General features: G+C 45.2%; 1 protein-coding gene across 1 annotated transcript in view; it reads right to left on the bottom strand.

The window, feature by feature from the left end:
• BAIAP2L1 (BAR/IMD domain containing adaptor protein 2 like 1) overlaps positions 1-16,434 on the bottom strand; it is a 490,712-nt gene that overhangs the window by 121,490 nt on the left and 352,788 nt on the right. The window contains exon 10 of the mRNA XM_086940727.1: positions 12,237-12,444. Within this exon, the coding sequence (XP_086796853.1) occupies positions 12,237-12,444 (208 nt within the window). The remainder of the gene's footprint in view (positions 1-12,236; positions 12,445-16,434) is intronic.

The following is a 16,434-nucleotide window of genomic DNA, read 5'->3' as shown; positions in this document are numbered from 1 at the left end:
GTGAGTCAGCGCTAAGGCGAAAAGGCACGGAGCTCAGTGCTGCCCGGGACTGGGGGGTGTAACTTGCTGACCAGGTTGTTGGCTGAGGCCGGTATTGTCTCGGTCGCTCGGGGGTGTGATGTCTGCTGCGGAGCCTGCTGCTGAGGCTGAGGCTGCTCATAGACCCTTCAGTCCCCAGCCCCCAGCCCTCAGCCGGTCTGCTTGTTTGTGCCACTCGTGACCCAGAGAGGTCGGAGCCATACGACGGAGTGTGAAGAGGGGCCAAGCGGGGGTGACCATTACCGAATAGCTGGCCTCCACAGGTCTGGAAGGAAGGACTGGAAGGAAGGAAGAGTGACACCTGGCAACCTTTATTAATATTTACCCACATCGGAACCAAGTCAGACTGCAAAGACTGCACCTGGGCTGTCACTGGGCTGCCGCTGTCTTTGCAGCTCCTCTCCATTACCTCTGGGCATTTAACACTCACTAGAGGAGACAGGAGGTGTGTAACTCACGACCCCGTCTAGCCCGCAAACAATACCTTGTGGACTCACCATCGAAAACATCAAGCAGCTTAGAAAATTACCACGGAGAAAGGGCACTACTCTCCGCTCCGCCTCTCCCGGGGAGGTTCAACAGGAGTCGCCACCACCTCAAGACACAACGTTACACTCAGGCGGCCCACCATCGCAAACTCGGATCAGCGACTTTTTTGGAAAAATTCCTCTCCAAAAGGGCTCTCCTTCTACCCATTCATTACGGCTCGACGCGGATTTCAAAGCTGGCATTCAGGTTGAAAACAATTGCTCTCCTAGCCCCGCTCACATTAAAAACCGAACTCTGGAGAAACCTTCTCCACCCTCGCCCAAATCCTCTGCCTTACATGAGATACACCAGCTGCATACGCTGTCCCAGGAGGTCGCAACTACGACCCAGGACAGTTTTTCTGTTTCACTAAGCCCCTCCCCTGCAGCTCTGGGAAATTCATCCTCACCAGTCCTCAGCTCGGACTCCTTAAACATCACTGTATTAAACACCGCAACTAAGCTGCAAGTTCAAGCCCAGGTCCACGGCAGTGTCCAGTCAACACCGCCAGATCATCCTGATAACTGCAACGCGGCTGATTCAACTCTGATGCCCCAACCACAACACAGCCCAAGCTTATGTTTAGGGGCCCCTTTAATGGGCCATAATGACCATTCATCTTTAAATAAGAGTTTTAATTATGATGGATTTTCATTACCTAACAAACTATCCAACCGATTCTTGGCCTCCCTAGAATCCCGAATCGAAGAATCACTTGCCCACTCACCGGGCTTTAGCCCGCTCTCAAACTCTCTTAGAACTTTACTAGAGGACCGCGAATCACCAGGGTTTACCTCTTCAGACACCACAAACTTTATCTCGGTCTCACTGACATCTTCACGCAAAGCAAGACGCAATCGCTAAAGCCACGTTATGGCAGTCGCAGAAAATAGAGCTGAAGATCGATTTAATGCAAACTCTGGCCTCAGCACTATCGGACCTGGGCTCCAGGATAACCTCTCTTGAAGGCTTGGCGGCGCCAATGGGCAATTCGAATTCCTGCCCTTGCTCTCCAATAATCAACAAACTTTCTTCTCTCCCCGAAATCCTGGGTGCAATTTTGAAAAGTGTGAAGTGCCACAGCAACGGAGAAGGGCCACTAGAGCCCACGCAAGAGTCTAAAATTTCATTCACCGTTGAAGAGCCTGCATGCTCTGCCACAGTACCCAGTCCACCCCCAGAGAGAAAAAATGCTTCCCTTGTGTCGTCCCAGCTACCAAAAGTTTCGCCTGCTTTTCACCAGGGACTAGCCCCTGCCCCCCCCCCAAAACAAGCTTTGAACTCACTGAAATTACCAGACAAATACCAACGCAATTATTAACCACACGATCTGTCTGCACCGACACTGCCCATATGGACATGGCCCACAGCTTTCCTAATCCTTCATTGAAACCTTCATTGTCAAGGAGGGAGAAAAAGAAACTAAAAAAACAATCAAAAAAACAATCTAAAAAACAACGCTGGGCGAAAAGGAGAGCGGGGCTTGAAGGGTCAGCGGCACTCAGTTTGCCAGCCATTAAATCAAGGGGTCTCCCTTATTTCCCCATCTTCAACTTGCCATCAAAACCCAAAACAAAAACTATTGAGACAAGTACGACCCCCGTGGGTTCGAATGACACCTGTGAACAGCCTGGTCTATCAACCCAGGGAGGTCCCGGGGCCACATCAGCCATCGAATTAAATTTCCCAACAACAGTGAATGATCCACTGTCTAACAAAATTACAGCATCAATCTGGTGAACACTCCCACTGTTAATCAAACCCTACACAATTGGCCGCCTATAACAATTGATACCCTTCAATCTATCTTGAAGTCTATCAAATCCGGCTCTCCGCCGGATCCTATTCCTATGAATATCATGAAAGAACTAGACTCCTCCTCCCTTAAAATCATTGTTGACACCTTAAATTCATCCTTGGAGCTCGCCGAAGTACCCAGTCTATGGAAACATGCTATAGTAACCCCTCTCCTGAAAAAACCAACAGCAGACCCTGATATCTTAGCTAATTATAGACCCATCTCCCTTCTCCCAGCCTTCTCTAAATATCTGGAGAGACATGTACATTCTGCCCTTACCACATTTGCTGAAGAAAACTCCCTTCTCCATCCAACCCAATCGGGCTTCCGAGCGGGTTTCTCTACAGAAACCGCTCTGCTGGGAGTCTCTGAGACTATCCGGAAACATCTTGACGATGGTCAAACGGTTGCGCTTATCCTACTAGACTTAAGCGTAGCCTTTGATACTGTGTCACATAAAAAGCTGCTTATCATGCTAGAAAATAATGGAATTCAAGGCAATGCCTTGAAATGGATCAAATCCTTTCTGGAACAACGGACCTTCCAGATAGCTTCATCTATGGCATGCTCGGAATCATTCAATTCCCCACATGGAGTACCGCAGGGATCAATTTTGAGCCCTCTTTTCTTTAATCTGTACTTAAGACCCCTGGCAGATTTAGCCGAAAAATCTGGGCTGACGTTTATGACGTACGCGGATGATTCCCAGATTATCTTCAGGCTATCAGAATCCCATCCTTCATCTCCGTCTCTGCTTAAACAAGGTCTCCAGAACATCTCCAATTGGATGAATGTGAACCAGCCGAAATTAAACGGAGACAAGACAGAGATTCTTTTAATGGGAAAACAACCCGACCTATGGAATGCCTCACATTGGCCTTCCCAGATAGGAAATCTTCCAACACCAGTTTCTCATGCTAGGAATCTGGGGGTTATCCTGGACAATGCGTTGTCCATGAAGCAACAGGTCAGCAAAGTGGTTGGACTCTGCTTCACCATCCTGAGGTGGCTCAAAAAGATATGGATGCTGCCCATCTCTATGCAGACAACAGTAGTCAATGCCTTAGTTACATCCCGGCTTGACTACGGGAACATCTTATATCTAGGTGCCAACAAAGGAACAATAAAAAGACTTCAGATGATACAAAATGCGGCTGCCCGGATTCTCTGTCAAATACCCAAAAATACCCATGTGACCCCTTACTTGCGCAAAGTCCATTGGCTCAGAGTGGAAAACCGAATCAAATTTAAGACCTTAAACTATATGTTTAAAATAAAAGCAGGCACTGCACCCAAATACCTTCAGGCATTAGTGCACCCCTACATCCCTAAAAGAAATTTACGGTCACTCTCAGCAGGAACATACTGTGTGCCCAGATTCAAGCTTTCCAGAATGGGAGGGAGATCCTTTGCACATCAGGGTCCTTCTATGTGGAATACCTTACCTATCCACATACGCAAAGAAGAGAGCTATTTTAAGTTCAGGAAAGAAATAAAAACCTGGTTGTTCGATCAATAATGCTGAATGACCTATGACGTTCCACTCTCACTGTTTGCTGTGTCTTTTGGCGCCGGGAAACCCTACTTGGGTAGCTGTTGCGCCTTACAAGTTCATAAAATAAATAAATAAATAAATTATCCATGACGAAAGACTTGGGAGTCAGAACATCACTGTACAGTCCGTTGCAGCAATGCCAGAAACACGGAAGAGTCCACTCAAATCTCTGGTAATGGCGAAAACATCGAACGTGGTCCCGCAAAGTGCAATAGAGGGCGAAGCAACAGGCCGCTGTGCGCACCATCTATCAGAGGATCCATTTAAAGTTGGTTGGGATTCCTCCGCGCACATGCAGAGGCCTTTTCCGCCCCAATAGCCACAAGTACCGGAAATGATAAGCCACCCGGGGGGGAACAATCACCCATCTGAAGCACGTCTTCAACTTTTGATGGCACAGGCACTTTTAAACGAACCAGCTAGGAGTCAGAATCACCAGAACCTGTAAAAGGGAGCAGAACTAGTCCTTCTCCCTCACTATGATCATAAGGGCCCATATGACATTCTTAATAGAGGTAATCTCATCCGTTTATTCAACTGTGTTCCAGCGCTGTCTGGGGTTACCTCCTCAGACCTTATATTGGTCAAGTTCTCCACAATACCAGGGAAAGGGGGCTCAGAGGCCACCACTACATCGTGGTCCCAGGAATCCATTAGGAATGCAATTCTCAGGGAAGCCAATTTATTCGAAAATTGGGGCATCGAAATGTGGGTTCCTACTCATCAAAAATATCCCCACATTCTCCTCCCCCAGGCCCCAGTAAAGCAGTTTACTAGCGTACTGAAGGGGTCCCGGGGCGCAACCCATGCTTGGCTCCCGGAAGCGTCGAAAGTGGATAATCTCTTAAACATCGCATGCCACAACAATCAACGTCTGATAAGCTGCAAACTTAATTGCCCTTCCTTCCACGCACACGACACCCGCCATGGTTATCCTGCCCTTGAGCCTCCTACCAATTCTGTCCAGCAGCGCCCTTCCTAACATGGGCGCCAGCCGGTTCTATTCTAAATTAACTATCACATCCTGGAATGTGGCAGGGCTAAAGTCAATTCTTGCCTCAAAAACAGCAGTGGGCTTCCTCAACAAAAGCAATATTATATGTCTCCAGGAGACCTGGTCTCTATCTCCATCGCCTCTGCTTGGCTATTACGAACTTTTTCAATCAGCCGCCCAGGCTAACTCCAACGGAAGACCCTCTGGGGGCCTCTCTATTTTCATTAAGCACAGCTGTAAGATAACGGTCACACCTATTCCTCGGAACCTGACAACAGGGCAGACAGTACTTATTACCGGCCTCTCATTATCAGGTAGGGCCCTTTCAATTCTTCTAATTAACTGTTACCACAACACAGCGAAAATCACAAAATCAACTCCAACTGAGCGACTGATAAAACATCTGGAAGATCTTCTACTGGAATTTGCATTTACGGAGGTACTGTTATTAGGAGACTTTAACATCAAAGACCTTGCAATTAACGGCCTCTTAGCAAGGAAAACCAAAGAGCAGGAAGCGATGACCATTTTTCTAACAACTTATAACCTCCGCTCAGCTCTGCAAATTACACTGGAACAGCACCCGGGTTTTCATTTCTTTCCAACGTTTAGAAACATCTCAACCATTGATTATATTTTTCTATCACCGCTTCTGGGCAATAATCTGGCCAGGATGGAAATTCTCGATCGTTTGGAGAGCGACCACAACCCCCTAATGGTAACAATGCATTTGCAATTGCCAGTTGCCGCCGAAATAACAGAAGTGGGGCAATCATCGCGGGCCGAACTCCACACCTTGGCTAGAAGAATTAATTGGGACTCACTAGGTTCTGTCAAGGTGAGAATTTGGCTTAAGGACGAAATACCCAACTTCAGACTTGATGCTCCCACAGAGTTACATCACCTGTGGGATAACGCCATCGTTAAATTACAGGATCTCCTGGCAGCTCGCGTGGTTCAGTCTAGATCATCTGGGCCACGTTCGAAGCAAACCTGTGACCCAGCACTAGCCTCTCAAAGAAAGAACCTCAGGAGGGCTGTGCACCGGCACAAACTGATCGGAACGGTACATACTGCCAATAATGTGGCATCACTACAAAAGACCTTCAAGAAATCTTTATGGGAGACTAAGAGACTAAAAGAACACTCTGAGTGGCTAAAAATATTCGCCCTGCTCAAGGGCAACAGCCAGTCCCAGTTTTGGAGTTATATGAACAAACTCCGTTCCACGAACAAGATGAGAGGAAACGCGGTCTGTGAAGAAGATTGGGCCCTGCATGTGTCCCAACTATATCGCAGTGACACCCCGGACCCCGTGGTGCCTGAATTACGAGATCGCGTTGAATCCATCCAAACAGAAACTCTCGAGTTGACCACAGTAGTCGAGGTCTCTATGTATCTGCGAAATATGAAAAACGACGGTGCTCCAGGGCCCAACGGTCTTCCGGCAGGGGTATTCAAATGTGCCCTGGAAGAGTGGGCGTACCTCTTGACTCCCCTATACAACAACGTGTTCATGACATGCCAGCTACCAGACTCATGGTTAGGTTCTATTCTATGCCCCATATTTAAGAAAGGAGACCCCACGCTTCTGGCTAACTACTGACTTATCGCACTACTAGATCTTGAGGTAAAGGCATATGCCCGGTGTCTTCTTAGGGTGCTTGAAAAGTGAGTTGCAGACAATAACATAATACCATACTACCAAACTGGGTTTCGGGCATCGGCCTCCACAATAGACAATATCACCACTCTAGCCATCCTGAGTCAACAAGCAGCCAAAAAAAACAGCTTCCACTTTATTGCTGTTTTATTGACTACAGCGCGGCTTGCGATAAAGTGTCTCAGAATATCTTGTGGAGGAAACTGAATAAGTGGGGGATTCCGCAGAGCCTCCTAGGAGCACTCATCTCCCTGCACAAGAACACATGGGTGCAAATCAAAACCGGCCCAAAGACAGTCTCTTCAAGAATTACTGTCAAAGATGGGCTAAAGCAAGGCTGCGTTCTTGCCCTTCTCTTATTCAATCTTTATACAGCCGATCTCTGAACATTCCTAGAGAATAGTAATCTTCTCCTGCCAAAACTGGGCCCTGCCAAAAAGTCTTTGCATATATTACAATATGCGGATGACATTGTAATAATGGACCAAGCAAAATCGGGTCTCCAGCGAGCTTTAAGTACGCTCCATATATATATAACATCGCTAATGCCCTGAAAATTAATCAGGCAAAGACCAAGGTACTGATATTTGGCAGATGTAAGAATAAGAAAAGTTTAAGGTGGAATATTGGGCCTGCCAGGATCAACACAACCGTAAAATATAATTATCTGGGAGTTTGGTTCAACGAGACGTCTAGACCTGCAGCTCACCTAGCTGCCTTGCAAAAGAGAGCAGGAGCAATCACATACTCCCTGACCCGGTTGAACCTGTCCCTGAGCAGTCCCTCTGAGGAAGCCATTCTGAAGGTGATAAAAGCCACTCTTCTTCCTGCCTTAACCTACAGGCATCAGGCCTTTCCCGGCGCATGCTCTGCTAGTCTTGATCTCGCCCAAATCTCCACCTAGAAAAAAATCTTCCACCTTCCAAGTTTCATTCAGCGGGCTAGACTACGTTTGGAGCTGGGCCTACAAAGACAATCAATTTATTACAAGGCCGATACCCTGAAATATTTTATAAGGACACTAAAAGCTGGTGACAATACTTTAAAATCCCAGCTAATAGAAACTTTTTCCAGTCCTGGCAACGCTTGGTACACTCAGATTACAAAGGCCATAAGAGTGCTAGAGATGGACAACGCATCTCTTTTTTCAGACACTATTCCATTTTCAGCCTGGAAAAATGCCATCAACAGGCAGGTAAAATTAATTTCCTATTGTATGGATCTGTACTCCGTAAAAACATCTACCATCTTGCTCCCCTTGAACTCTTCGTATCTTCCCGGGAAACCGCAAGCTTATTTCCAGGAAAACGTAAACGCAGCGGCACGGAAGAATATAATGTTCATGCGACTTCTTGGCCTGCGTTCGACGGCTTTTAACAGATGGGCTCCAACAAGTGAGGGTGGGGCCTGCAGACTGTGCAAATACCACTCTGAATCATGGCTGCATCTCCTGTGTTGTTGCCCGGCCCTAGTTGCCCCAAGAAAGTCTCTCTTAAAACCCTTCTATATAAGATGGGGCATTAGGACATGCTGGGAGGCTTCGGCCCTTTGTTTTGCGTCTACTGACACTCAAGTGCTTGCAAGGTCTGGAAAATTTGTGAGACTCTTGGACAATCTTCTGTTACTTTCTTCGGCCCCCGCTCTCTTACCCCTTCCCCCTCAAAAACTCATTACAGATTTTTTCTCCCCCGTGGTTTAGCACCTTTTGTTTTAATCATCTTTTATTTTGGTCTAGCGTAGCAAAATGTTTACATCTGCAACTATAAGTCTGTTTTTCTTGTATGCATAACGGACACTAAGTCTTGGAAGTTTTTTCTCAGCTTTGTCTTTTAACATGACAAATGTGTTAATGCTGATTTTTATAAATGTGCTAATGCTGTCTTTTATAGCAATGGTTTTAAGTAACTGTGCTAAATTAATAAAAAACTTCAAACTTCAAACTAAGCCCAACTAAACAAGTAGGGTAGAGTTTTTAGCGGGACAAGTTGGGGAACGCTATGTGGTAGAACCTAGCCAGTGGCAACTGGACCAGGACTGGAAGTGCTGTTGGGCTCTGCCTGACGCCATGTGAGCCTCTCAGTGACTCACTAGAGGTCCTGAAGTGAACCCATGTGGTGGATTGGGGCTTAAAAGACTGGGTCACAAGGTAAAATATTTGACCAGGACAAACCTGGTTGGTGTATCCAACCAGTGCTACTTTGTGGTCAGCCTCAAATTGCACTGTGGTCCCGGTCCACAGTGACCAAAGAATATCATTGGCTATTCCTACTTAAAACTTGAAAAATTCATATCTCTGGTTCCAGTTACTGGATCTGTTTTGCATTTTGTTTCTCAAAGTTTACTCAATTTTTCTAATTCGGTTTGGGATTTTTATTTGTATGCATTTTAACCGTATTATTATGTTGGTACTCCATCATACTTCACACATTGCCCCAAGTTAAGCCTGTCTGCCTCATGCCATAGCTACCAGGGGGCTGCACTCAGGTTAATTAAGTGATTTTAAGGTTTCACCCTGACAAGGATTGTGATTAATCCTTGCAGTGGCTAGCTGCTAGTCCAAATAATAATACAATTCTAAACTTTTTTTCTCTGTATTTGATTCTGCCACTAAGCACACATAGTCACTAATTATCAGTTCTTCGAACATTACAATGACTGAGAACAAGGAGTACAAATAGATTAATGACATCTAGATGAAGACTCAAACTGATAATGTTCGAAAGTGTGGCAGCACTCTCACATGATACATTATTTATCAGGAGTTGATCATTGATGCACTGACTTCATGTAAGAGAACAAACAAATGAGGAAAAGGTAGAGGGCACTTCCTCAAAAAGACGTCTTTGTTTTGGGTCTGTTAATAATTAAAACATATGACACTTTTCGTTGGGCCTGTGGTAAATATGGGTGGCTGCGATGAAGGACCTGGAGAGGCTATCCTTGGTCTCTTTTGAGAGGAATGTGAAGTCCTGAAGCAACATTCACTCTCTTCCGAAGATACTGCTTGGTCTTTATCTTTTAGCCTCTGCAGCCAAATTAAGAGGCGTCCCTCCCTGTCCTTGAGGGTCTTTGTAGAAAAGATACAACATACCTTACAGTCCTTTGAAGAATGATCCGGGTAGAGGCGATAGAGACAGTCCTTGTGCTGGTCATCCACATAAAGTCTCTTTTTACCACATGAAGCACAGGACCTAAAAAGTCCTTTTTTAGGAGTAGCAGCCAAGCCTGAACCTGAAAACTCCACGCAGATGAAGAAATTGTGAAGAAAAAAGTACTGGAAATCCAGAAAATAAGGAAAGCTGAGCAGAGCTCGGTGGAGACTAGAGCTCCTTCCAGGAAGGTTTCAGAGGGTGGTGATAGCTGATTGGCTCTTCGCCAAAGTTTGGTCGTTTTCACAAAAGGACATGGATATGTTACTAATGAGAAGCCCTTTGGTCCATTACTATGTATATAGGTCTATGAGACATTACTTTATTTATGTACCGGGGACTCCCATCCCGACGACGGGGAATGATTCAGGCATGTGAATCTTTTAAAGATACCTTAATACTGGATAATACCCTATATTTGAGAGATTTTGGAAAGTATGCCTTGATGATGCTCTGATTAGTCTAGAGTACTTCAGCACCGTGGAGCTCTACGTAGATGATGGCATAGCCCATGAAAATGTATGTTAAGGAGCTATTACAGCCTGGAACCTACTCTGAATTCCCATAACTGCTTTAACTGTTTATTTTTATGCAGAGGGATATCTGCTACAGATACATAAGAGATGTGATGCTGCCTGTGGCTTTCACCAATACTGTACCCAACAATAATAGGAAGTAGGCCTTATTGGTTAGGCAGACAGTTTTATTCCTGCCCATTGATACATAGAAATGTGTCTTCTAAACATCATCTTCCACAATACTTTTTTATATAATAAACTGGAAGTCCTTATGGAGCAACACCTTATCCTTCTCAGTCAATAGCAGGGCTCCAAGCGTCATCCATAGGAGGATTAAAGAAATGTAAAGAACTGGATCCCAGTTATTCACATCCTTTCTCGTCAAGGAGAAAATTCCTGAGAGGAACTCTCTCTCTACAGAAGCAGCCTAGCAGTAGAGATTCCCGGGACATAAAAAACAAATCTCCAAAATAACTTTGTTTCCCAAAAGATGGTAAACAATCTTATGTTACTATTTTGAGGTAAAGTGGTCATCAGAATAAGTCCAAATCTTTAAGCAGAGTGCACAGGCTTCCCTGAGGACTCTTTAGCATACAAGGTTCAGTAAGAAAATGAAGAACTCTTGAACTGCGGGATAGACACTACAATTTAATTTGCCTGGTCGGAAGGCCCCAGCACCAGCAAGCAAAAGGATGAGGTATTGTGTTAAATTGGTTACGTTTGTACTGCCAAGTTAAATGAAGCAAGTTTACTCAGCATTACAATGACAAAGATTTCAAAGCATATAAATTATCCAATGCTGTAGAAAATAACCCACCACCTGAAGGACAGCATACACATAGTGCCATATTTGTGACATTTACAATGGAGATCAGATGCACACGGATTTAAAACAATACACCAGAGCAATGTTACCACAGCGAAAATACAGCGATACCTCTACAAGACTAGATCCTCTCAAGAGGACACTGTACAAAGCCATTTTTGGATTAACGTTACAGCTAGATTAGAAGTACATGTGCTAGATTATGGCCAGCTTTAACTTCTGTGCATTTGGAGATCTCCATTATTCAACTATTGGTCAAATCAGAAGAGGATTCCTGATCTATTACCTAAGGTATTAAACACCACCTGGTCAGAAGAAAATATGATCTGGACTATACATTGAGAAACAAGAAATGGTATGCAATGTAAAGCATGGTGTCCAAGGCTGCCATTTATTACAGCTTCCACCTGCATTTCAAGTTAGTATCCTAGAGAATATCTTACTCATAATCGATTTCACCAATCAGTAATGGAGTAATCATACAACTGAGGAGAAATATTGACCTTATATTGCATTTCCCTACAGTAGCTTCATTTTGGGACGTCAAATATTCTGCCTGCTCTGGTGAAGCAAATGACTAGACCAACGGTTTGACTATTTGTCTTCAATTTGTTGCCCAAGGCACCAATCTTCATAAGGAGATTGTTGCTTTGACATTTCCCTTAGTAAAATATGAATTACACTTATTCATATAATACTTATGTGGTCACGTCAGGTGCCCCAGCATCCTGACACCATGCCATGGCACAACAATCTGATGTATTGTGATTGCACCCAAGAAAATGCATACTCTGCACTCTGTAGCCTATCACCATAACACCCCAAAAAACAAGTTAAAAAATTTATATTTGGCTGTTACAAGAGGGAATCCCAATCAAGTGGCAAATAATTCCATCTAGCATCATCTCTCCATAACATGAGAATGCAGACACACCACCTTTCTATTATCACTTTCTTTACCAACAATATTATGAATCTGAAAAGAATGATAGCCGAATATGAACTGCAATGCACACAAAGAGGTCTTCATTTCTTTAAACGTACGTTTGTTAGATATATTTCACACAACTTCAGGAACACCCAATAGATTCATATGTTTACATGTAACCACAGTAGTGCAAGTGATGCTACATGCATAATTTTGACGATAAAGCAACTGAACTTACGTTTTACTACTTTCGTGTTCTCCATACAGCCACCCATCCTTATCTTCGGAAATAAGAAGCGTGATTATATCTCCTTCTGCAAAACTGAGTAATGTCTTGTTATTTCCAGGGTTATGTGGGAAAATTGTTTTAACTTTTGACCTCTTCATCATGTTCAATCCTGTTGCAACGGACATGGATCGTGGTAAACCCACTTCCTCCGGTTTATCTATGAAAACGTTCAGTGGAATTAGTACATTGAATAAGACTACTTGACAAAAGAAAAGCTGGTCACCATTTGACTTTCAATTAAGCCCCTATGCCTCTTAGCTTTAAAAACTGATCGGAATACTGTAATGAGCAGAGGCTGTAAAAGGAAATTTCACATGAATAACAGCTTAAACTCAGTGTTTCTATTTTGATCACTGACCAGTGAAAAGATCACCTATCCTTTGGAGTTACCACACCTGCCTCTCAAAGCTATTATTGTTACTTCTGGAAGCTAACAAAGCAAATAAGCATTCTTCCAAAACAATGGAGAGCTTGCTCCACATGCCACGGAATGATGTGCTTATTAACACTGAATTTGCAGTTTGATATCTGGTACAGAGTCAAATTCCTTGCATTATTGTGCACACTAAAGAATGGATCCAGAACCGACACAATTTTATGAAAAAAAATTAGCAGTTGGCTGAGGGGGGTGTCTGTAATTACACTCTTTCTGGCTTGACAATCATTCCAAAAGCCATTTTCAGCATTGTTTTGTAGGGTGAAAATATCACTTACCACTAACAATGGTTGCTCTTCAGCACGAGTATCCCTCAGCAGATTTAGATAGAAGATTTTAATGTCTTCTATGCAGACAAGAAGGATGGGAAAATAGTTTTTGCCACACATTCTCTCTACAGCGTTCATCCATGTAAACACATTGCCAAACGCAAGATGTACACTTTCCCTTTAAGAGGTACCCTTGGTGTTAATGCAAAGGATGAATCTCAGGATGTAGTAGTGCAACAATGTGTTTTCTCCAGTTTTTATTTACAAAATACACTGTCAGGGCAGGCTTCAAAACAGCCAATTTTTGCAACATTTTAATGTGTCGGACAAACATTTCTGACCATTTTGCACGTTTCCAGCAGTTTTAGCTTTCTTATTTGGCTAAGATTATTTTCACCACAGTATGCACCTACGAATTTTCCAAACTTTTTAACACGAATTCAATGATACGAGATATGTAGAAGAAATAAAAGTATGTAAGACAGAAATGTGCGAGGAAAACATTATCTGGAAGTATTTCTCCAGCATTGGTACCTTTTATAGAATCACACCCTATACCTATACTCAATTAGTCCCAGATAGGTTGGGCATCCTGTTAAATGTCATACATAAAGCAGCACACAAAACTCATACAATTTGTTCAACGGTGTTTTTCATCTTAGCCACCTCATCCTGTGGACTTGCACTGCAGCCACTGAGGTAGTGAAGCAAGTGGCTCTATTCTGTGTAGAGACTATAACTTTTCTTTTCATTGGCCAAAGGGGACTTGGGTACAGCCTCATATAAAGGGGAGGTTACTTGGTTGCATGCATATCCATGCGATACCAACAGTGGATAAAGGGAAGTAGTTTACCTACAATAATAGGTCTCTATCATGGATATAACATTGAGCATCACTATCAACGTGCAGGACGAGATTTACAGCAGAAGAGAAAAAACTAGCCAAAGAAACCACATATTAATGCTTATGTAAACGCATTGCTTGTGCTCCATTCTTTACCTTTTATGCATACTTATTTATGTATTCATTTATGGAGAACGATTTTAATTAAAGGCATCTCTGTGCTAAAAGCAGGAGAGCTAAAGCACAAGTTACTACTTGTGTAACGATATATCTGTAAGAGACATTAGTTAGTGATAGATTCCTTACCTTAGAATATCCCCAGGCGTCAGACTGGATCCGGAAACTTTTGCGTAGCAATACCCCTGCGTGCCAGTAAGCGTCGTCTGCGGCTCCGCGTCCGTCGTCGGCGTCATGAGCGCCGGGATGACGTCGTCGGAGTACTTAGACGGCGCCCATGCGCGCTGACGTCAGTTCTGATACACAGCTTTTCCGCGCCAGATACGCAGAGCCATGATAGAACTAACACTGGTGCCATGAAACTAGGGCCCTGAAAGGGGATGACCTTAACCCTAGATATCGGTTCGCAGAACGGGGAGGATGGGTGGGTCGGTAAGGAATCTATCACTAACTAATGTCTCTTACAGATATATCGTTACACAAGTAGTAACTTGTGCATCTGAAAGAGACACGTTAGTGATAGATTCCTTACCTTAGAATAGATACCCCAGCAATACCAACCCCGGTGGTGGGTCTGCGAACCAATATCACACCAGAAAGTCCTGGAGGACGGAACGGCCAAAAAAGCCATCCCTCCGGACTTGACTGTCCAGGCAGTAGTGTCTTGCAAACGTGTGCAGCGAGGCCCATGTAGCTGCCTGGCAAATGTCCTGTAAGGGGACTCCTCGGCCCAGAGCAGTTGTTGTTGCCGTGGCCCGAGTGGAGTGAGCCCGCAGCCCAGCCGGGGGCTCCTTCCTCGCCATGGAGTAACATGCTTGAATACACAAGATGATCCACCTCGAGATGGTCCTCTTGTGTACAGCCTTTCCCTTCTTCGCGCCCACGTAACCAACAAAGAGTTGGTCATCCACCCGGAATTGGTGTGTGCGATCTAAGTAGTAGGAGAGCGCACGTTTTGGATCCAGACGGTGGAGCCTCTCTTCCTCTTTCGAGGGATGCGGAGGCGGAAAGAAGGTGGGCAAAGTGATGGACTGCCCGATGTGGAAGGCCGTGACAACCTTGGGCAGAAAGGAAGGTCGTGTACGTAACACCACCTTGTCAGGATGAACAGACAGGAAAGGTGGAGAAGAAGAAAGAGCCTGGAGCTCACTCACTCTCCTGGCAGAGGTGATGGCAACCAGGAAGGCAGTTTTCAACGTGAGAAGACGGGGAGGACAGTTATGAAGTGGCTCAAAGGGAGCACACATCAGGTAAGTGAGAACAAGATTCAAGTCCCACTGGGGCATCACAAAGGGAACAGGAGGGAACATGTGTGTGATGCCCTTCAGAAATCTACTTACAATGGGGGACTTGAATAAAGAAGGCTGATCAGGTAGCCTTAAGAAGGCAAAAACTAATTTGGCAACCAAGTCAAAGATCGGGCGCACAGCTCTAAGTATAGGAATATATTACAGATTCAACAAAATCAGGGAAGTGAACTCCAAGAGAGAAAGGTACTGGTTACCAACAGTGACCCAAGAGACCCCGGAACTCCAGGGAGTTAAGCAATCAAAACAGTATCTCTCTCAGAGAGATACTGTTTTGAAGCCTTAACAAGGCGGATAGAGCAGAAAGGTACCCTTTAAGAGTGCCCAGAGCAAAGCCCTGCTGGGCAAGGGAAAGAAGGAAGAGCAGCACTTCCGAAAGGGGTGCAGAGAGAGGATCCACAGCCTTTGCTGTGCACCATGCCACAAATCTGTTCCACCGGCAGGCGTATACCGACTTCGTGGAGGGACGCCTGGCTGCCAGAATGATATCACAGACTTCAGGAGGCAAGTCAAATGGCCTCAACTGCTGCCGCTTAATCTCCAAGCTTGTAGGTGGAGACTGGACAGGTTCGGGTGCAGGACCGTCCCCTGCTGCTGCGACAGAAGGTCCTCCCGAAGAGGCAGACGAATCGGGGGATCGACTGACATGCTGAGTAGCCCGGGATACCAGTATCTTCGCGCCCAGTCCGGAGCCACAAGGATAACCTGGGCCCGGTCGCGCCTGATCTTCTTCAGCACTCTGGGCAGAAGTGGTATAGGCGGAAAGGCGTATAACAGACCGCAGCTCCACTCGCGACGAAAAGCGTCTCCGAGCGAGTGCCGCCATGGAAATTCCAACGCGCAGAACTGATGACATTGCGCGTTCTCTTCGGTGGCGAATAGATCTAACCAAGGCTCTCCCCACTGCTGAAAGAGACCTTGCGCCACGTCCGAGTTCAGACGCCATTCGTGATCCATCATGCAGCGACGGCTGAGTTCGTCCGCCCTGGCATTCAGAGAGCCTGCCAGGTGTTGAACCACCAGGGTCACGCCCTGATGTTCCAGCCATTGCCATAGGCGCAGAGCCTCCTGGCAAAGGGTCCACGACCCCACCCCGCCCTGTTTGTTGCAGTAC

Source organism: Lissotriton vulgaris, chromosome 10 (genome assembly GCF_964263255.1).
Source record: "Lissotriton vulgaris chromosome 10, aLisVul1.2, whole genome shotgun sequence".
NCBI lineage: Eukaryota > Metazoa > Chordata > Amphibia > Caudata > Salamandridae > Lissotriton > Lissotriton vulgaris.
This window is presented reverse-complemented; position numbering and strand designations above follow the sequence as displayed.